Raw genomic sequence first — 22,221 nt, 5'->3', positions numbered from 1 at the left:
GGATGGAGCACAAACCGGATCACCAATGAGGGGGGCCTGAATTCTCGAAGTCCGCCAGAGCCGCGTAGCGACGTCCTCTCTCAAAGGGAGGAGAGCAGGGAAATGCCGTAGGAAGGGGCAACCTTTTAAAGTAATGGATGTAATAGTTAAGCCAGACAGGGGAGCCCTAGGAACCGATTGGTTAGATAAGGCGCTACGAGTAGCTCCTGTATCAACCAGAAACTGATGAGTAGAACCCAAAACATGAGCTGTAACATAAGGACCCGTCTGATCTACTGGAACTTCAACTGATTCCTTACCCCATCCTAGGCAATCCTATGCATAAGCAGAATCTTGAAAATCAGACGGCACATAGTCGGACATTTGATATTGGTTCCTTCTATCAAAAGTGTTAAACCCATCCTGCCCATGTGTATTAGCATCAAACCTAGCGCGATCATTCGTGCTTCCTCTAGGCCCTGAATATCCTGAAAGACTTCTAATTTGTCCCCGACCACGTGGACACTGCTGAGCACGCAGCACTGGACAATCAGAAATCCAATGTCCAAATTTCTTGCAGTACGCACACTGGTCAACAGACAAATTCGAACGAGTATAGGAAGGAAAGGACAAACCATAAGATCCACGTCCACCTCTATCATTACCTCTAGAAGGCGGACCATAAGCCAGAGCCAACATAACCTTTGTTTTCAACTCTTTAGTCTTGTTATCCTTATTACCCTTCGCTTCTAATTCCTGGCATTCATAATACTGAGCCATAGTCAAAAGAGACACCGGAGTAGAGGTAGTCCATGAACTCTTGCTGGCCTTTAGGCGACTAGCTATTCCTGGCGAAAGGTTTGCGACTTATTTATCGACAAACAGATGCCTAACCATGTCATCTGTCAATGACTGGCCACTAAAATCGTGGAATGCCTCCTTAAAGCGTGTAAAGAAATCTGAAACTGATTCATCTGCCTTTTGCTTACACAACGCTAACACAGTCCAATCTATCTTTTTAGGGGGAATAATCGTCTTTAATTTAACTAATATAACTGCAGGGAGATCTAAAATAAACCGACACGGTTTCTGTGCAGGTTCTCTTTCTTCATCTAATTGTTCTAAATCTTTCCATAATGCTCCAAATGTTGCGCAATCATCAACTTTGCGCACAGTTCTCCACATATCAGGGGGTAATATCATTCCAATAAACAGATCAAGATCAGGCAAAGTCATAGTACAAGAGCTAATTGCACCCTCAACTTCCTCATACAAGGCTGCTGGATTTTTTCTCGGATCAGGTAATGCAGTTTTAAGACCCATGACATCTGCTCTATTCCAAGGAGTGTAAACCCAATTATAAATAAAATAACCCTTTGCATCTGTAGAAGTTTTATCATCACTCGTACCTGCTCCTTTAGGAGGAACATATAAAGGTGCGGCTTCCCGCATGGGTCTCACATTAATTACAACATTCTTATTTGTTTCGGGAGTCGAAGCTCGTGCCATGCTGATCTGGGATGTTTGTGCAGCTGCGTCGGCTGCCTTTTTCTCCTCTCGCAAACGGACTGCATCAACACGCAGTTTCACCAAACGTCTGATCGTGTCAGCCACCTGGGGGAAGACATAAAGATCGTCACACAGTTGCTTACAATCATTTGCTACATCATCGGGCTCCATGTCTACCCAATATTTCCTGAACCGTTCAATAGCCTCTACAGCAAATGTGTCGGTAAAATATATCTGCTTCCTTTCCTGCCAACCTTTTATACTATCTAGAAGTTCAGAGACAGTGATAGTACTACGAACAGCTTTACGAGCAGAGTGTCGAATGTCAGACGCACGCTCAGCAGATAACATCGAGCGAGTTTCTCGAGCTTTGTCCTGGTCTGAAGAAGAGTCCTCATCCGACTCATAAGGAGCAGAAGGAAGAGTATACAGAGGTGGATAATGATCTAATAAGAGAGAATCATCTTGAGTTTATTAAGGATAGTATAAAGGGGTTGCCTAACAGGGTATTGGCCAGTTAACTGTAAATGGCGCTCCCTATCCGCTCTCTCTTTTAATTCTTTCGTTTCCTTGTTTTTTAACTCTAATGTTTTCGCATAAATGTTTTTTTGCTGTTCTTTTTCAATCAAGGCTTGCTCACGCTTCATTCGTTCACCCACTTCTTTCTCCCACATTCGCACACAGCCAAACATATCTTGCCTAGTCTTTCGCTTAAACATACAGTGCGCCACATACTGAATCTTTCGCAAATCAAATGACCCATGCATAGGCCAACGCAACTCAGGATCCTTATGAGTATATTTATTCCATAACGTGCTGTACATTATAGAAGAAATACCATACTTAATATACATGTCTCTATTAGGCGTCCCCTCCGGGGGGGCCGGTTGTGCTTCATCGATTCTCATACTTGTACCTCTACAAAAGCAACACATCCTACGAAGTGTGCTGGAAACAGGCATGCTAAAAATAGTGCAAAATATGCAGTATTATAATCAAAGTAGCGCTTAAGGTACTCTTCGTACGTTGCGCCGTTCAAACAAATTCAATTAGAGAAAAATCTCCTCATTACCTGCCTATATAAATACATGTATATATACCTTACAAACAATACTAATATTGGCCAATCCTTCAAATCAAAAGCCACAGTAAGTGTTACTAAACTACCTTACCAATCCAAGACATCAAAAACCAACAGCAAGTGCCACAGAACGACTCTTACCAATCAAATGGTGTCCAGGTTCCAACTGCCAAGTTCTCAAATCGACCAATTGGTCACTGCACGGCGAATTAACAGAAGAATTCTCAGTCGAGGACCGGCGCCACCTGGATGGTCAGATCAGAAAGAAAGGAAAAACTCCGTGGTTGCCAAGACTCGGGTCTCCTCAGGCAGCGATCGAGTCCAAAGCGAGATTTCAATCCTTCGTTTCGACCAGTTCTTCGGGCATCCGAGTCGCCTATGAGCCCCGCGTTGGAGTGCCAATTTGTGGTGGTGAGCCTCAGCTAGGCCTGCCAGTGCTAGGGATTCGCCCTTCTCTGCACAGAGTCCTCAGACCATAGATTAGAAGTTGGCACAGAAACTGGAATAGAAAATAGAAGATTTATTAAACCTCATGAGGTGGAACTACATTCACACAGCACCCTTCTGTAATGCATGAAGTAGCACACTGAATGGAAAGAGCTTGGTCCTTTTATACCCACACAGGGGCTCAAATGAAGGTGGTACAAGTACGAAATGCTGGTTTTACGTACATATACGGTCATACAGAAAATGCACAGTCAACAAGTGGGAGGAGCTAACAGTGGCTAACAGTGGCTGTTTTTGGCAAACACATCCTGACAGTTACATTCTAGTGGCAGCTGCAAGATCAACTGAGCATGTGCGAAGGTTGAAGATGCTAAATATATCTCGTCTCTAGGCAGATTTCAAGAGCAGTTAACAGAAAGGTAGGACAGAGCACATGGCGAGCACATGGTAGTGCATGGCAAACAAAATGGCTGACAGAAATACAAAATGTATTCCACAAAACGGACAAGATAGTCTCTAAATACAGGATGGCTTCTGCTAATGCTAACCTAATCGCTGCCAAATTACAACACCAGGATGGTTAAAAGAGGAAGAAATGTATACTGGAACACATTTCAAGCAAACCAGTTGCAGACGACCTAAAACTGAATACGTCACAGGACAATGCATCTAGTGATTAATGCTTACAGAAGATGTGAGGTAGCCAGCGTTGCTGCCTCACCAATTTCTGCAATGTATTTGTATTCAGACAGGGCAACCAATAATATCATAGGAGAATGGGCATGAAACTGTAAGTGTTAAAGTAGCTCCCAAAGGAATAATTTAGGAAAGAATGTGAATGCTTACCACTTACTTGAAGTAGATGGTAAATTGCGACTGTATTGCGACCGCAATTGCTGTCGCAAAACAGTCATACATAGGGCTCAGACTCACTATTAGAAAAGGATGCCCTTGAAAAGGCCCCTTCCTTATAGGGAGCCGTAAATCCTAATTAGCGAGTCGCAGATAAATTGCGACTCGCTATTTAGGGTTTGTACATAATTGCCTGCGCAAACGGGTCGCAAACATGCAAAAATACTTCATACATCTGGCCCTAAGTGATTTGCCCAGAATCACAGGATGTCAAGCTGACCCCGAAACTTTTTGAAAGTCTGCAGCTCTGGCCGTAATGTCACATTCCCTCTCTTAACTGTAAGATATAATAAAGTGATGAACTGGATAAAAAAATATAAAGATAGCAAATTATTTAAAAGTGCTTTGTCGCTATCTGAGAACTCAGAAAATATCTCCTCGTTTTAGTTGTTTAGAGCAATAATCATAAATTCTATGGGAATAAGACCTGCTCATAGAAGAGGGTATAGAAGCAAAAAGTTTGCTATGCTCAGCAGGTGGGGGCAGTGTTAGCACAACAGGGCATTGAGGGCAGGCGAAAGGTGGCAGGGGCAACAAACCAACCCTGCAGGAAATATAAAAGACCATTGTTATTGTTATTGTTAGTGTCAGTTTATATAGCGCCAAATCACCGGCAGGTCTCAGGGCGCTTTTGACTGCAAAACACAACAACCTAGTCAGCAACAGGAGAACGAGTAGAAACTATACTGGGCTCAACGCTGCTCTGAATAAGATGGCCTTTAGGGCTTTCCTAAAGCGGAGCAGGTTTCCGTCTTTGCGAAGAGCCTCAGGCAATTCATTCCAAATCTTAGGCAGCAAGACCGAGAAAGATCTCCCTCCTTTTGTAGCTAATCTGAACTGGGGGCACACAAGCAGTTGAGCCTCGGAGGACCTTAGGCTTCTTTCAGGCCGATAGATCTCCAACCTTTCTTTAATATAGGCAGGGGCTTGCCCATAGATGGACTTATGGGCTATGCAGAGACTTTTAAAAACAGACCTTTGCGTCACTGGCAACCAGTGAAGGCTCTGCAGCAGCGGGGAGGCATGTGATCTTCTTGGGAGTTTGAAGATGAGTCTTGCCGCGTCGTTCAAGACCACCTGTAGTCTGTTAATTAAGGCTTTTGGTAAGCCCAGGTAGAGCGCATTTCCGTAGTCCAGCCTCGACAGTATGGTGGCAGAAACTACAGTGCGAAGCATGGACTGGGAAAGGAGCGGAACTAATTTGCGCAGTTGTCTTATGAGACCATTACAGGTTCCCACTACCGTAGAGATCTGGCTGACCATTGAGAGGGCACTATCTATCTTAATGCCGAGACTTTTGACCGAGTCGGCTGGTTTAGGAGTGGGACCTAATTCCTGGGGCCAATACAGGTCACTCCAGGGGGAACAGGTGGATGAGACTATTAACACCTCGGTTTTTTCGGGGTTAATCTTCAGGAGGTTTCTGGACATCCAGTTGACTGTGTATCTGAGTACCTCCTGTGCCTGTGACTGGGCCCGTGCGGTGTCATCTATGCTCAACAACAGCTGAGTGTCGTCAGCATAGTTGAACACGCGGCAACCCATCTCGGCCAGGGCACTTATTAGTGGTTGTAAATACAGGTTAAACAGGAGGGGGGACAAGGCGGAGCCTTGGGGTACCCCACATGTGAGTTCTCCCACTCCTGATACCATATCTCCCAACTGAATCCTCTGGGTTCTCCCGGACAAAAAAGATTCCAGCCAGTGATAGGCTGAGTCCCGAAACCCGAACCCGGCCAGCCTGTCCAAAAGTAGGGTATGACTGACAGTATCAAACGCCGCTGATAGGTCTAAAAGTATCAGGGTGCTTGGTTTTTTACTGTCAGCCATCCCTCTGAGATTGTCCAGCACCGAGAGCATAACCAGCTCGGTGCTGTGGTGTGCCCGAAACCCTGCCTGCATCTCATGGAGAAGATGGTTGGACTCCAGGAACTATGCCAGGGATTTCAACACATGTTGCTCAAGGACTTTGGACAGGAATGGTAGCTGGGAGATCGGCCTATAGTTCTTCAGCACTTTGGGGTCTGCCCCTGCTTTCTTTATTAGTGGTTTTACTCGGGCTTCTTTAAAGCTAGCTGGTAGCCGTCCTGTGTCTAATGACTTATTCAGCATGGACAAGATATGGTCCTCTAGGCTAAGGCGAGCTAAGCGAAACACACTTGGGGGGCATGGGTCTGCTGGGGAGCCTGACTTTGTTTTCCTCATCAGTGTTTCAAGACCTAATGAGTCAATCGGAGGGAAATTAGACATATAAATTCCCACCGGAATTTTGACAACTTGTGGTTCAGTAGAGCCAGTAACAGTGCTTTTTATCTCCTTTAAAATGGTGTCAACCTTATCTAGGAAGTATTTCAGGAAGGTGTCGTAGCTAATTGTGATGTCCGTGTCTTGATCTCTCTCACTTAATTCCGTGAGTATTTTAAAAGTTTCTTTCTGGACATTGTCCGCCTTATTAATACGGCTTCCGTAGAATGTAGCTTTGGAGTCCTGTTTATATTTTTTATAGGTACGAAGCAACTTCCTATATTGTTCACAGGATTCTTCGTCTTTTTTCCTCCTCTAGTTTCTCTCAACATTGCGTAGTTCTTTCCTATGCTCTCTCAAAGCAGGGGTAAACCAGGGGGCCCCCTTACCACCACTATTCATTTTTTGGGACTTCTCAGGTGCAATCTGATTAATTGCTCTGATCAAACTGTCCGTTATATCCTTGCACTCCTGATCTACATCCGCGCCAGGAGCCATAGGTTGGACAAATTCCATAAGTGTGGTAGTCAGCGTTTGTAAATCGACATTTTTCCACTGACGAGTCTTTTTAATTTTAAATGGTGGTTGCGGAGGTTTTGCACCAATAGGAACGTCACAGTAGATCAGGTGGTGATCTGACCAGATGCAGGGGAGGACTTTCATTAAAGTAACCTTGGGATCTAAGGCCCAGATCAAGTCGAGGGTGTGGCCCTTTATATGCGTGGGGGAGTCTACCAACTGCCTAAAACCCAGAGAGGACATAGTTGTCTCCAGAGAGCTGGATGCTGAATCTTTTTTTTCCTTGTCCCAATGCAGATTGAAGTCTCCCGTGACTACTATGTTTTTATACCGTGAGCATATATCAGATATGCTGGCCATAAATAAGTCATTGAAGCACGGGGAGGAGTTAGGTGGACTGTAGACAGTGAGAATAATTAGACACAGATTGTCAAACATGATTTTCACTGCGAGCATGTCGGCCAAGTCCACTGTTTCTGCCAGGATTTTAGTTGCAGCTAAGTTTTTCTTAAATAATATTGCCACTCCTACCCCGCGGGCATTCCCCGCGCGGTTATGCCAGTGTATATCATATCCTGACGGAACAGCAGCTATGATGTTGGGTAAAGAGTTTTCCCCAAGCCAAGTCTCGGTCAGAGTCAAGATATCTATGTCTTCATCTTGGAGCAAGGTGAAAATCTCGAGGTTATGACATTGCAGGGACCTCGTGTTTAAGCTGGTCAATTTCAAGGTGTAAGAATCAGAGGTAGACCTACCTATGTGTGGGCTTCGAATGGAAAGCTCGTCCAATATGGCTAACGTGGCTGGGTCTAGGGGCTGACTTCCCTTATTTAGTCGGTGTATTTCATCCCGTGAGTAAGTGGGCCAACAGCCAGAAATCCCAGCCCCTGCGCCCGTCCGTGCGCGGACGGGCGCAGACAGGATGGACTCTAGCGTGACTCCAGCGTGCACACGCTGCTCGCGAACGCTGCGCGCGAACGCTGCGCGTCAGCATGGCCGCCTTAAATAGCGATCAGCCAACCACTAGTGCGGCAACAAAGATGGCACGGCCTGGCGTCACGACCTTCCCCTAAGATGGCCGCCAAGGGGTGAGAAGGACCCGCGAAATGCGGTGCGTTTTTCTATTAATGTGCGGGTAAGTGGGTCTAAGAACAAGGTAAAATTGAAACCATAAGCAACGTAAATACAGAACAGGATAGTAAAATTCGCTTTTAGTCAGCACTATGAAGTTTGTGAAATGCGCTGTCAGTCTAGCGCTCAAGAGCTTCTAAGCGCGATCTCCCTGGCGCTGTGAACTGAGGCAGCACGCCTTGTCGATCAAGCGTTGAGGGCAGAAGGACAAGCCAGTGGCAGTCCAACTATACATGCCAACAGACCCAATTCAGGCAGGAGAGTCAAGATGTTTGTAGTCCCCAAAGGGCTTTATTTTATTTGTCTTGTGCCTAAAACCTCCTCTTTATCAATGTAAGTCAATTAGAAACATCAATTCCCCAGGTTTTTTTTTATATCTCCCTACTACCAAGTTCAAAATGTTAACACGCCATGGAGGGCAAAAGTGAGACTATAATGGCATACACACAGACAACAGAGAGAAGGTGGGAGGGGGTCAGGGGCAGCAAGCTGACCAAACAGGGTAGGTGGGAGGGGTCGTGGCAGCACAGAAGACAATGCATGTCAAACAGGAGGGTCAGTGCCAGCACAACAGTCATGGAGGGCGAGGGGGAGGGGGCAGAGGCATGCACAAAGGACCATGGGGGACAGAAGGGAGGGGGAAGGGCTGGATACAAAAAAAAGAGGGCAGGGAAAAGCGTCAACAGGCGACGCAGGACAGACAATAGGAGCAGTTGCAGCAACAGAGCATGGAGGGCAGAAGTGAGTGGCAGCAAAATGGACCATGGAGGACAGGAGGGAGGGTATAGGGGCATGGAACTAGGACAGGCAGGGTGGAGGTGGCAGGGACAGTTCGTGGCCATCTGGCCGTGCTAGGCAGTTGGGAGGGGTAGCTCAACAGAACACTCAAGAGTAGATAGGAGTGTCAATGGCAGGTCCATATAACATGGTGGGCAAAAAGGAGAGAGCAGGGGCAGGCACACAGACATCGGAAGGCAGAGGTAAGGAGAGTAGGGGCAGCAATATAAGCACAGAGGCTTAGCAGGATGGCAATGATGGGGCATAGATTTGGGCAACGGAGGGCAAGAGGCGTGGGCAGGGACATCAAGCTAAATCGAGGGTATCCGCTGCACATCAAACTTGCAGGGTAGGAGGGGGAGGGTTGGTGCATCGATTCGTACAGAACAGGATATGGAGGAGGTGGATGGGGAAGCAAGGTAACTGTTTAGGTCAGTAGTAGAACAATGGCAACACAGGGCTTTACTGAGGGAGCAGGGTCATGGACTTGGACAATAGATGGCAAGTAGGAGGGGGAGCAGGAGCAGCAAGTTGGGTGGGAGCACCACAATGCCACGTCAGGTCCTGCATGTAAACTCCCCTCCCCCTCACCCCCACTGTGCATTGCGATGGGCATCCTAATTTACGTTTAAAAAAAGCTAGAAATTCACAAAAAAAATTCCAAAGGTTACAGGGACCTTATAGTTAGGAAATAGGAAATAGAATTTAAAAACCTCCGAAATTCACTGGAAAAAACAAAGGTTACTCGGACTTTATAGTCAGGCTCAGATTCCATTTATACAAAACCAGCCAGATTCAGGAGTTCTAGTTACCTGAGCTAACTATAACTTATGCCCCCGCAATGCACTGCTTATGATTTAGCATATTACATCACTCAAGACAGGGTCAGAGACATCACTAATTACATAACCGATGACATCTCAAATGTAATCACTGAGGACATCATCAAGTGATTGTGAGTGTTTTCTAAAAGTATATGTGTTAAACATGTTTACTATGTTACTACCAAAGTTAAATGATATTACTTTGTGTACTACTAATGAGTGATACTATGTCTAACATATATTATGTGAGTGGCTCTGAGACTATTTGTGTGTGAGTGGATGTTTGAGTGGCTGTATAGGTGTGTGAGTGGCTGTATGGGTGAATAAGTGGGTGTGTGAGTACCTGTATGGGAGAATAAGTGGGTGTGTGAATAACTGTATGGGCGTGGGAGTGGCTGTGTGATTGGCTGTACTGGTGAGTGAGTGGGTGTGTGATTGGCTGTATGGGTGAGTGAGTGGTTATAAGGCTCTATGGATGAGTGAGTGTCTGTATTGGTGAGTGAGTGGGTGTATGAGTTGCTGCATGGGTGAGTGAGTGGCTGTATGGGTCTGTGAGTGGATATGTGAGCTGCTGTATCAGTGACTAAGTGTCTGTGTTAGTGACTTCATGGGTGAGTGTATATGCAAGTGGCTGTATGGCTGACTGAGTGGCTGTTTGAGTGGGTGTTTGGTTAACCGATTGGTTGCATGGCTGGCTGTAATGGAGAGTCATTGTCTATGTGAGTGACTGTATAGGTGAATGAGGACACATTGGAGTGCTTGCATGGGTGGGTGTTTGAATGGTTATATGGGTGAGTGAGTGGCTCTGTTGAGAGGCTGTATGTGTGAGTGACAGGGTGTGTGAGTGGTTATATGGGTACATAAGTAGGTGTGTGAGTAGCTGTATGGGTGAGTGGCTGTGTGCATGACCATATGGGTGAGTGAATGGCTGTGTGAGTGGGTATATGAGTGGTTGTGCAGGTGTGTTAGTGGATGTGTGAGTGGTTCTATTGATGATGTATCAGTGATGTCATTTGAGATGTCACTGACCATGTGATGAGTGATGTAATATGTGAGGTCATAGCCAGTGCATTGTGGGTACATAAGTTATATTTAGCTCAGGTAACTATAACTGCTGGATTTCACTGGTTTTGTATGAGTGAAATCTGAGCCTAACTGTAGCGTCCCTGTAACCTTTGTTTTTTTCACTGTATATATATGGATACATATATATAAATGTATAAAACCAATGAAACACTCCAAGCCTGCCAAGGGATCGGAATGAAGAAAACCCCCATTCCAATGGTTGTTCAAGCGGTGTTAATTTGCGTTTCAGCGTTCTTAGACATCTTTGTCACACACGGACCACAGTGCCAGTATGTGCAGTATAGTTAGACAAATTCCCTCAATAGATATGGAGGAGATACTAGCCAGTAGTATGTATTCATATTGTTTGTAAATTGTTATTTCCGAAGCCTTTAGCACTTAACATTTAAAATGTTTGTAGTGAGCACATGCTTTTGGAAAGTCTATAATGCTATATCAACTCTGGTGGCACAAGTGTGAATCATCCGAAGATGCTGTAACCCTCTGATGTCAAATACCTTCGATATGCACAGGAGGGTGGAGCAGACTTCACCAACCATTTGGGTAAAACTGACATCCAGATCGCCAGTGTTTTATACCCTAAAAGCTCGGCATCTCCTTCGGTGCCTGTTATAAGTGTTATATTTATTGCTTCGCGCTGTACGTTTAATTTTGCATCTCACCCTCTCTTGCTTAGCAATTTGAGTGATTCTTCTTGTCTTCTTTCCGCAGAGCATTTCCCTGGTTTGACCTGACAGTTGTGCAGAGCAAGGAAACTCCACTAAGTCGACTCCTAGCAAGCACACCTGAACTACGAGACACCCTCGCCCAGGCATACTGTGCCTTCTTCGGGGCCTCTTTGGAGAAACGTGGCGAGCATTGCCTGGTTGCCTCCTCAGGTACATAACAGGCAGCTTCATCGGCACAGAGCTGATGTCCACACAGACTGCAAGAACTTGTCACCAGAAGAGTCTGAGAACCAGAGGCAGCAGAAATCCTATTTGAATGCTAGAGACACGCCGTAAAGACTTCTTTTTCCTTCAAATGCCCACAGACTGCAGCGCCAGCTCAGAAGTGAGGAGCGGTCAGTACTGACCAATGGCTTGTTCATGGTTATTAAGACCAACAGGACAAAGTCCAGGGCATATTTTCAAACTTTCCCAATAAGATAAATTTACAAATAATCTAAATGAAACTATATTACATACCTAGTGGGTTTCCTAAAAAGCTGGGATGGATTGAAGCCTTCTGAACCTCTGCTCCTACTCTGCCAGCCAATCAGACTTTCACAATGTGTTATATGTTAATGACAGCGTGCTTTATTAAAGCAAAGATGAGAGCACACACCAGAGACGCGGATAAATTCATATAAAAGTATTTTCAGTATTGTTACATTTTAAGACATCTGCACCACATTAGAGTAATAAAGACTCCTTAAAAGTGAAAGACTCGGAAAACGAAAAAGTGAACGTTTGTTTTCATTTTATTGAACCAGTGTCAACCTTTTTTCTGCAGAGGCCCCTTATCTTCACCTTTTCCCCAGTTTCCACAAGGCTTAAGCCTTGCTGGACAGGCTCTCATTTAGCCCACAATACATTACTCTGGCTAAATGTCTGCCATCTTATTAGTCTCTCCCAAATATCCTCGGCTCTGGCTGACCTGTTAATTATTCTGGTAATCCACTTAGTGTGTGTCTCTGATGAACAGTTTGCTCTTTTGGTATATAACAGTGTTAACACAAGCATGTGTGTGTAATATTTGTGTATTTGCTTATTTCCTTTACTTCAAAGTCAGTCAAAGTTAACTTTATTCGGTTAATTAAAACCATCAAAGTGCAAAAAACAAATCAAAACCACTCAAAACTACATATATTGAGAACATAAATGTAAGCTCAATCAGTTTCCCCCAATTTATAACAAAGTGACAGACATCAGATTTTTTTTTAAACAAAGGACAATTAAAACAATGATTGCACTTCATGACATCTTACTATGTTCGGGGTCATGATCTACAAAAGGTTAAAAATACACTTCGAAGGATTGCACGACACTTCATGCATAAAAAGTAAACGCCCCAGCCATCTATAGCGGGGAAAATAAGAAAACAGCACTCCAACACAAAATAATTAAGCCCGGCAGTTAAATAAATAAGTGAGATAAAATTTCGCTCATCTTGTTTTATCCAATGTCATATGAAGAGAACTTTAAAAATAACTAACTAACAGGTAGATTCATCAAAGACCCGTTTTGCGAGTCTTTAATAGCGATTCATAAGGAATCGCTATTACAGACTCGCAAAATGGGATTCATGTAGGAATCGCAAAATAAATTGCGATTCCTACACATTCCTTATTTGCGATTAGCAAATTGCTGATCGCAAATAAAGAATAACTCCCCATTCATTCCTATGGGCCTAAAGGCCCATAGGGATGAATGGGGAGTATTCCTTATTTGCGATTAGCAATTAGCTAATCGCAAGTAAGATAGCGATTGCAAATTTACACAGGTGTTGCGCACACACATGTCCAAAGGACATGTGTGTGTGTGTAACATGCAACAGAGAAAAATGCACTAAAGTGCTTTTTTCTATTTTTCCGCAATTTACCACGAAGCCAGACTTCGTTGTAAATAGCGACCAAATATTACGAATTCGCAATTTCAAATTGGTTAATGAATTGCATTTAAGGAATCTCTAATAGAGATTCCTTAAATCCAATTCCTCGCAAATGTGCGATTTCGCAAATAGCGATTTTTGCATTTGGGATGATGAATCCCAAATGCAAAAATTGCACTCGCAAAGGGCCAGATTCTCAGAATCTGGCCCTTTGCAAGCGCAATTTAGCTTGATGAATCTACCTGTTAGTAACATGATTTAAAACAGAGTCCACAGAATGGTTCAACCTATTCCTATGCCTGATTGCTCCTGTTAAAAAGCTTGCTACTCCAAGGCACACCATAGGCGATGCTAGCATTTGCAAATATGCCAGTTTATTCAAACTTACAACCTCTGAGCAAAGGAATAATACATTTCCTGCGTAATGAGTTATAATAAGCGCAGAAAAATTTTAAATGGAGGGTATTCTGGTCAGAGAAGTTATCACATGGGCAAGGATCTAATGTTCCTTCTTTAAAGTACTCTTTCGGAAATGCTAAGAGCCAGGGAACCATATTATGCCTAAATCTTATTAAAATCAAACAGGTGGTAAGGTTTGTTTATATAGGATAAATATGGTTGCAACTGTCTACCCAGGCTCAGTGTGACAAAACTTCTCACTATAGGTTTTACCAATTCATTCCCCTCCCGTGATGACATACATCTATCCAAGAACTGCAGCTTAAAGTCCCTTATGGCTGATTTGCCCAACGCGGTGGGCCTCAGAAAACAAGTCAGGACAGCCAAGGATTTCCATCTGGACCTTAATTTATCGAATCCATGGGATATCTAATACCTTATCTAAAGGGAGGCAGTCTTGGATGATCAGTTGGGTGAGATTTGGCATGGGTTGTGCCCAAGTTCTAATCCAGCACAATAAAGGGGCAACCGCAATTTGGTCGGCAATAAAGCCTGCTCCTAGCTCCTCATGTATGTTAAAAACTGGGGTGGATGCCGGGACCGATAACAATCGACGCAAAAAAGCATTTTCGCCCCCTGAATATCTCTGACATCTATGCATCCCCAGATGTCGCTCCCATAAGTCGCCATGGGGAGACACTTGCCGTTATAAATTTTCATGAATGCCGGGAGTGGCTTAGATCCAATTATTTTTGCAAAGTCTAGAATAGCCCCCGAAGCTCTAGCTAATACATTCTTTTTGTGTGTGCACTGCGTGGACCTTGATCGCCTATCATCAAAAGAACCCCTAAGTATGGTAATGCAGGGGCTTTTACAAGTTCTAGATCCTTGCAGTAGAATTTGGCCTTAATTTCCCTCTTTGAACCTATGGACATAGCATGTGACTTTTTAAAATTAGTAATTAAGTCCAGGGACTCCATAAAATCTATAAAACAGTTTAAAAGTGTTTGCAGCCCCCTAGCCGTCCTTGCCACCAACACCGCATCACCTGCATACAGAAGTGCGGGAATCATTTTAGTGCCAGCGCTAGGGATGTCCTTACAACAAGAGATCAGGGCGTCCCCTAGCTTATTGATATAGAGTGTAAACAGCAAGGGTGCCAAAATGCACCAATGCCGGACCCCTCTTTTAACTTCCTAAGACTCAGTTAGGCTGCCATCTTCATTAAAGCGGACTGCCGCTGTTGTATTTTCATGGATGGCAGCCAAAAAAGATATCAGGTCTGCGTCTAATCCTATATCTTGGAGGTTCACCCAAAGTTTTGATCTATTGACAAGGTCGAAAGCCGAGGTTAGGTCCATAAAGGCCAGATGGAGGTCCCCGTGCTTAGCGACCGTATACTTCCCTATCACCAAATGCAGGTTGAGACATGGGCCCAGCGTGCCTTTCCCTTGCCTGAAACCATATTGAAGGTCAGAAACTATGTTTGCTTGATCACGCCACTCTGTAAGGCGTGCAAGGACCACTTTCCCCATAATTTTGGGCGCGGAGTCAAGAAGCGAAATGGGCATATTAGCAGGCCGGATCGTCTCTAGCTCCCTTCTTGAAGATTGGTATAATGACTGCCTTGGCCCACGGCAGGGGAAAACCAGACAGGGTGGCTGCATTAAAAACATGAGTTAAAATATTAGCCCATAACTTAGGATCTGCTTTATAAAGATAGGCAGCTACTCCGACAGGACCTGGGGCTTTCCCCCTGACGTTGATATAATCGCCTTAGTAACTTCATTCGTTGTAAAAACTAAGGGATGTAAGACACGATCACTGCCTGCTGACCCTACAGGTGTTGCAGTGAATACATCACTGTACACTTTCCCAAAGTGTTGAACTCACCTATCGGCTAGAACTAAACAGTTGTGTCTCGAGTTTGGTGATTCACCGAACATCGGGCTATTAACAAAAGACCAGAACCTAGAGCTATCTTTCAGGACACTAGCCTGACTAAGCTCCTCCCATGCCATCTCCCATAGTTGGTTTTTCCGCCTTTCTACAGCAAGTTTATATGCCCTCCTTGCATTCTTAACCCCTAAGGCTACCCTGGGTTTTTGCATGAGTTGATTATGAGTACTCATACAGGCATCATCAAACCATTTTTTATGTTTTGGGGGCCTTAGTTTACGGGATACAGTTAGATTTGAGGCAGCCTGCTTTGTAATTCGATCAAAGTCACCAAGGACTGATAGTGGACGGGAGTCCTGATCTGAACAAACCCCAAACTCCTGTGCGCAGTCAGTAATTAGTTTGTCAATAAAGCTATCAGGGGTAATCATTTCCCACCTTATTCTGCGCGCTTGATCTATGGGTGCAATTCTAGCATTGGTGAGTTGCGCCATAAACCTCTCTTTATTGACAGCACAAATATTAAGGTCCAGCATCAATGGGTTGTGGTGACTAAAGCAATTGTTCGTTTCACTTAATGTGCCTAGTGACAACAAAAATGAAGATGAGGCTAAAATATAATCAATTATACTTTGCCGACCTTGGCCAATGTATGTGGGTACGGAAAGTATCCTACCCGACTGTGCAGGGCAGATCAAGTTATGGGTTGATAAATGAGTTAGCCCATAGGGACCATGCTCCTCTTCCAATCTTACAAGACAATCGGTAGGGCAAACAAGATTATTAAAATCACCCAGACTAATATATTATAAGGAGTTGTAAAGATGTCCGCAAACTTAGTCAAAAAGGCAGTAAGAGCTCTTAAGTGCTCAAGCTCATCGCTTCTAGTGAACAAATTGTCAAAATTTACCACTAGAAGGGTTGGCAGGTTCTTCCCTGTCAATTCAACTGCCAAAATATTTGGGGAACATGTATCTAGCAACCTTGCTTTATACAGCAATTTGAGGTTAAACATCAACAATGAGCCCCCCCCCCCCCCCCAGCTCTCCCCCGACAGGATGGTGTAGCGCATTTACAAAAGGATATGAACCCATCCAGAAAATACGTTTTGTTAGCCTCCCATGTTTCTTGTAGTGCTATAATGTGATGAGTTGCAAAATATTCCCAATTGACGTCACCCCTTTTGGCCTTCCAATTATAGAAGTTTCATACTTCCGCCGTCAGTTAATACCCGAGCTGAACTAGAGTTTACAAAACCAGATGAAGACGACTGGCATTTCAAAGGGGGAGGTATAATTAAAATTGGTGAACTGACCATGGGGGCATGTATTTCGTCCTCTATCAGATCATCGCGATTCTCTAAAGCCACTAATGTTGTGTTACTAACGGGTAGTCAATCTTGGGTATCTAATCCATTACCCATAATCTATTGAGCATAGTCATTGATGATGTGGGAGTCACAGATTAGTATTGCACTCATTTTATATGAATAGAAGAGTAAGAGGGAAGAAGAGTAAGAGGGAAGAAGAGCTGAGCCGCTTTACTCCTAAAAAAAATGGTATATAACCTTGAGTTTACCAAACAAGAGTTCTGTAGTCATCTTAGTCCCTAGTTGTCCTTTAAACGGGAAAGCTGGGGGGCGTGGCCAAGATGGCGGCGTAGGAGGACGCGACCTCGGCGAGCTCCTGCGGCCCAGGCCCCTGAGCACCTTATTCACTGCTGATCTCCCCCCATCGTCGCTGGCCGGCGACGGAGGGTGCAGTGGAGAACTAGCGGACCTTGCTGGGAGGAAAATCTGCGCACCAGAAGGCATTGTTAGCGGATTGTGGAAGCCAAGCCGCGACCTTCGAAAGCTGCGGCCCGACCGGAAGTGCCGTTGGGTCCGCCCTGTGAGCAAACTCGAGCCTGAGGCGCTGCGCGGAGGCCGCCGGCGCGGCCTGGAGAGGAGCGGGGACCAGCCCGGGTCCGCCCACTACTGCAGTGCGGAGCCGCTGATTGTGGCGCTGAGCGAAAGCGAACGAGGCGGCGAGAAGTTGGTGCCCCGCCAAGAAGAACGGCCGATTTACGGCCGTGGGTGGGACTGGAGTGGTGCCGAGGATTTCGGGGGCCCTGCCTGGACTGGCTCGGGGCACGAGATCGTCCCACCCGCTGAAGCCAAACAGGAGGTGGTGTGTGCCTGGCGGTGCAACTCGGGCCCAGTGGGGTCTCAGAAGCCATTGAAGCGGCTGGCCGCGGTGACTTGTTGGCTCCCTTATTGTGAACGGATTGGGGTCCGCTCGGGAGCTACTTGCGAGGCAGTGTGCTACGGATTGTGGACGCCATTTTGGACTGGAAGCTACGTTCCACCGGCCTAGCACTGAGGTGGAGTTGGCAGGAGTTGACGCCCGAGGAGCACGAGGAGGTGGAGAACGGGTGTTGGACTGCACCACAGGAGCGGACGGACGGCCTAACCAGTTAGGGCGGTCACCCAGCGGGTAGCTAGGCGGTGTAGTGAACGCTACTGTCGCTGGTGAGGATGGAACACTTCCATTCAACGCCCAAGATGGCCGGCAACAAGGGGAACAGGAAGGGTGACCGCACCCTACCGGAAATGCTGAACAGGAGCAATGCACGGCAAGACCGCGGACAGCCCTCCCCAAGTCAGTCTAGCAGTTCACAGGGGGCGAGCGGAGGGGAGCCGCCAGTTACCAGGTCATTCCTTGAGTCACTTTTTAGCTCCTTACGCGAGGACTTCCAGACTCTCAAGCAGGAAGTGGCGGGGGAGGTGCGAGAGGTCCGGAGAGAGGTTGATGGCCTAGGAGAAAGGGTCTCATCTGTGGAAGAAGCGGGACATGCCCGGGACGAGGAACTCACACAGCTCCAGCAGGAAGTGATCAGGCTCCGGGACCAGCAGATTGATCTACAATCCCATGTGGAGGACCTCGAGAAACGTTCCCGGAGGAACAACATCAGGGTCCGGGGCGTTGCGCTAGGAGAAGAGGGGGAAGACGCGGCCACCTACCTGCAGGATCTGTTCCGGGAAGTCCTGGGTGAGCCGACAGACTTTACTCTCAGGATCGATAGGGCACATAGAGTGGGCCCACGACGCAGAGCCCCGGCGCCTCCCCCCAATCTTCTGGCCTACCTGCCGGACTATCCCCTGAAGGAAAGGATTCTAAGGGTGGCTCGCACTAAGCCCTCCTTGGAGTTCAGAGGCCATAGGGTGGCCCTCTTTCAAGATCTCTCAGTGGTCACCTTACAGAAACGCAAGTCCTTTAAAATTGTGACTGACTTCTTGCGGGAGCATGACATTCAATATTCTTGGGGCCACCCTTTTCGTATTATCTTCCGCTGGAACGGAATATTGCATCAGCTGCGCTCCCTTCAGGACACCTGTACTGTATTGGGCATCACGGCGACTGACGAAGATGCCCCCACTCCACGTCGTCGCCGGATCACCAGGGATGGCTGGCAATCGGTCCCTGGCCGCAGGTCTTCGACTTCTTCAGTGAGACCGGACTCGCCTACTATCCGGGCTGAAATGGATAATGCTGTGCGAGAGGTCGCTAGAGAAACGGCGACAGAGGAGGTTGCTTTGACCGCCTAGGAATTCTCCGGGGGGAGATCAACATTGCTTCTTCTTTTTTGAGCTACAGGTTTGGGGGCCTGGGGGGGTGGGGGGGAGCGGGGGTGGTGTTGTGGCTGGACGTCCACTTTCGAGAATTTTCCATAGACTTGCCTTTTTGGGCCGGCCTTGGACAATGGTTTCCTTGACTCCTTTCTTGGGGGGACAGGGACAGTGTTTTGGGTTTGGAAGGGGTTGTTTTGGGGTGTTGGGGTACCGGGAGGGGTCGTGGGAGTTGGGTGTGGGGGAAGGAGTTGTCCAGTGCGCTGTTCTAAGATTTGTTGCTTTGCCTGAGTTTCTCCACCTTGTCTTGCTCTGTGACGATGGGAAGGCGCATGGGGAGGTGGATTGTGGGGTTGGCGGGTGTGTGGTGGGAGACCTGGTCACATTGGGGCTGGTGGTTGGTACTAGGCCGCACTGCGCAGGGGGGAGAGGCTTTGCATACTGTTGTTGGGAGACTGATTTGCGGTTTGAGTTGGGGGGAGTATGCCCGCCCACTATGATCACCACGCAGGACACTTGCGCCTTTAGACACATTTCCTCCTATGCCTCCTCATACCTTTAAAATCGTGACCTTGAATGTCAGGGGTCTGAACAATCCCATTAAGCGGCGAGCGGTGCTTTCCCTGTTAGAAAGCGCCCAAGCGGACATATGCCTCCTTCAGGAAACCCACCTGTTACCACAGGACACACATAGGCTACGCTCTTGTAAATTTCCGACGCAGTTCTTTTCTTCCGGTACTACCAAGACAGCCGGGGTAGCGATTCTAGTGGCTCGACATTTCAGGGGGGAGCACATCCACAAATTTGCAGAAATTAAAGGGAGGATGTTGGCACATAGGTTTCGGGTGGGGGGCATTACATTCACGATAGGCTCCCTTTATAGTCCCAATGATAAACAGGAGCGATTCTCGCAGTCTGCGGTGGAAGAGATTTCGGCCTCGCCGGATAGGCATGTTATCCTCGGGGGCGACCTTAACATGGTCTTTGATTCGGTAGTCGACAGATCGGCGCAGCGCTCCCCGCAAGTCGGGGAATTCTCAGCTGGTTGTAAGGCTAGACTTGCGGAGGTGGACCTCCAGGACCTCTGGCGTCATAAGCACCCCGTAGACAGGGATTACTCCTACTACTCCCACGCGCACAAGACCTACGCGAGGCTTGATCACCTCCTGGTCACCTCACCGGTGCAGGCCCTGGCGTCTGCCGTGGACATGGGGGTTATTTCCTTGTCGGATCATGCCCCTGTTGAGGCCTCCTTCTGCTTGCCACCGTCTGCCGCCCTGGCGAGGGTCTGGCGCATCCGGGATACTCTGCTCCACAGGAAAACGGTAACGGACCGTATTGAGCAGGTACTTCGTGACTATTTGGCGCACAATGACAACACAGATACCACCAGAGCCACCCAGTGGGCAGCTTTGAAGGCGGTCCTCCGGGGGGAGTTCTTGTCAATCTCCGCGGCCGAAAATAGGGAGCGCAGGATAAAGAGGGATGAGCTTACTGACAGAGTCCGGGAACTGGAGTTGATCCACCGCAGAACTGGGGCTCCGAGGAATTGGCGGCAGCTTAAAGAAGCAAGGAAACTTCTTGCCGCCTTAAATGTGGACCGGGCGGAGTATGCGGCCCTTGGACTGCGCCACGCTTTTTATACTGGGGGAGATCGCTGTGGCAAACTTTTGGCCAATAGACTCCGGGCCACTAGGCAGAGCCAGTTGGTGAAAGAACTCTCTGACCCCACGGGCGGTGCAGTAACAGACGATGCCTGCATCTCGGCCGCGTTCCGAGGGTTCTACGGAAACCTCTACGCGGGTGACCCGCCGGATGTACCGGCTATGACCTCCTACCTGGACTCAGTCACTCTGCCCTCCTTGGACCCTCTACAGGCGGACCACCTGAACAGGGACATTAGCATAGAGGAAGTAGTGACAGCCATTGCCAGACTCAAGCACGGCAAAGCTCCAGGTCCAGATGGCTACTCGGCCCTTTTCTATAAGACGTTCTGCGGGTCGTTAGCCCCAATCCTCACCCGCCTTTTCAACTCTTTCGCGGAACCTGGAGCCATCCCGCCTGAGCTCCTGAGGGCTTCCGTCACGGTCATCCCCAAACCGGGGAAAGATCCTAAACACTGTGGATCTTATAGGCCGGTATCTCTCCTGAATGTCGACCTGAAACTCTATACTGGGATTTTGGCAAGTCGCCTGGCGCTCCATCTACCCGGCCTTGTCGACCCGGATCAGGCGGGTTTTGTTCCGGGACGGCAGACGGTGGATAATACAAAACGGGTGGTCCACCTGCTGGAAAAGGCTTCCCGGATTCGGGGTGAGAGGATGATGCTCGCGGTTGACGCAGAAAAGGCGTTTGATCGCGTGCATTGGCCCTTCTTGGAACAAGTGCTGGTGAAGGCGGGTATTGGAGAACGGTTTCGCGCTATGATCCTCAACTGCTATAAGGAGCCCTCAGCAGTGGTCCGGGTTAACGACCACACCTCCGCAGCCTTCCCCATCGAGAGAGGCACCAGGCAGGGCTGTCCACTTTCGCCCTTGCTCTTCGCTCTCTACATGGAGCCGCTCGCTCAAAGGGTGCGGACGCGGCCGGCAGTGGAGGGGATACGGATGGGTGGATTTACCCATGCGGTCAGTCTCTACGCTGATGATCTCATCTTCACATTGGCTACACCCCGGACATCACTTCCGGCCTGTATGGAAGAACTGGCAGCGTTCGGCACGGTCTCGGGCTTTAAAGTAAATATGGGGAAGTCGGTGGCTTTGGATATCTCCATGGCGCCTGATACTAAGGCATATTTGCAGAACAGGTTCCCGTTACTTTGGTCCTCAGAGGGGATACTATATTTAGGGATTCAGATTGCCCCTACGTTGCCAGCCATGGTCTCAGCCAACTACTTGGCCTTGGGTGCCAAGATCAAGAACGAGCTAGGCCGCTGGAATCGCGGCATCCTCTCCTGGTTGGGTAGGATTGCTGCCGTCAAGATGACGATTTTGCCACAAGTGCTCTACTTATTCAGGGCCCTGCCGCTGCTGCCGCCGAAGGGGTGGATACAGCAGTTGCAGTCGGACGTAGCCCGTTTCATTTGGCAGGGGAAAAAGCCTATGTTACGCAGGACCCTCTCCCTTTTGTCTCCTGACGCTGGAGGCCTAGGTATTCCCGACTTCCGTAAATACTTTCAGGCGACGCAATTGAGGCACTTGGTCGAATGGTGCAGG

The 22,221-nt window shown here is 47.4% G+C and overlaps 1 protein-coding gene across 4 annotated transcripts in view; it reads left to right on the top strand.

Moving 5' to 3' along the window:
* The window catches only part of NOXRED1 (NADP dependent oxidoreductase domain containing 1), a 192,154-nt gene extending 180,212 nt beyond the window's left edge, over positions 1 to 11,942 (top strand). For all 4 annotated transcript variants that reach the window (XM_086936624.1, XM_086936623.1, XM_086936625.1 and 1 more), the window contains one exon: positions 11,221 to 11,942. In XM_086936624.1, the coding sequence (XP_086792750.1) occupies positions 11,221 to 11,395 (175 nt within the window). In that variant the 3' untranslated portion in view covers positions 11,396 to 11,942. The remainder of the gene's footprint in view (positions 1 to 11,220) is intronic.
* The last annotated feature ends 10,279 nt before the right edge of the window (positions 11,943 to 22,221 follow it).

This window comes from Lissotriton vulgaris, chromosome 9, assembly GCF_964263255.1.
Source record: "Lissotriton vulgaris chromosome 9, aLisVul1.2, whole genome shotgun sequence".
NCBI lineage: Eukaryota > Metazoa > Chordata > Amphibia > Caudata > Salamandridae > Lissotriton > Lissotriton vulgaris.
Note: the sequence above shows the minus strand (reverse complement) of the source record. Positions and strands in the feature narration are given on the sequence as shown.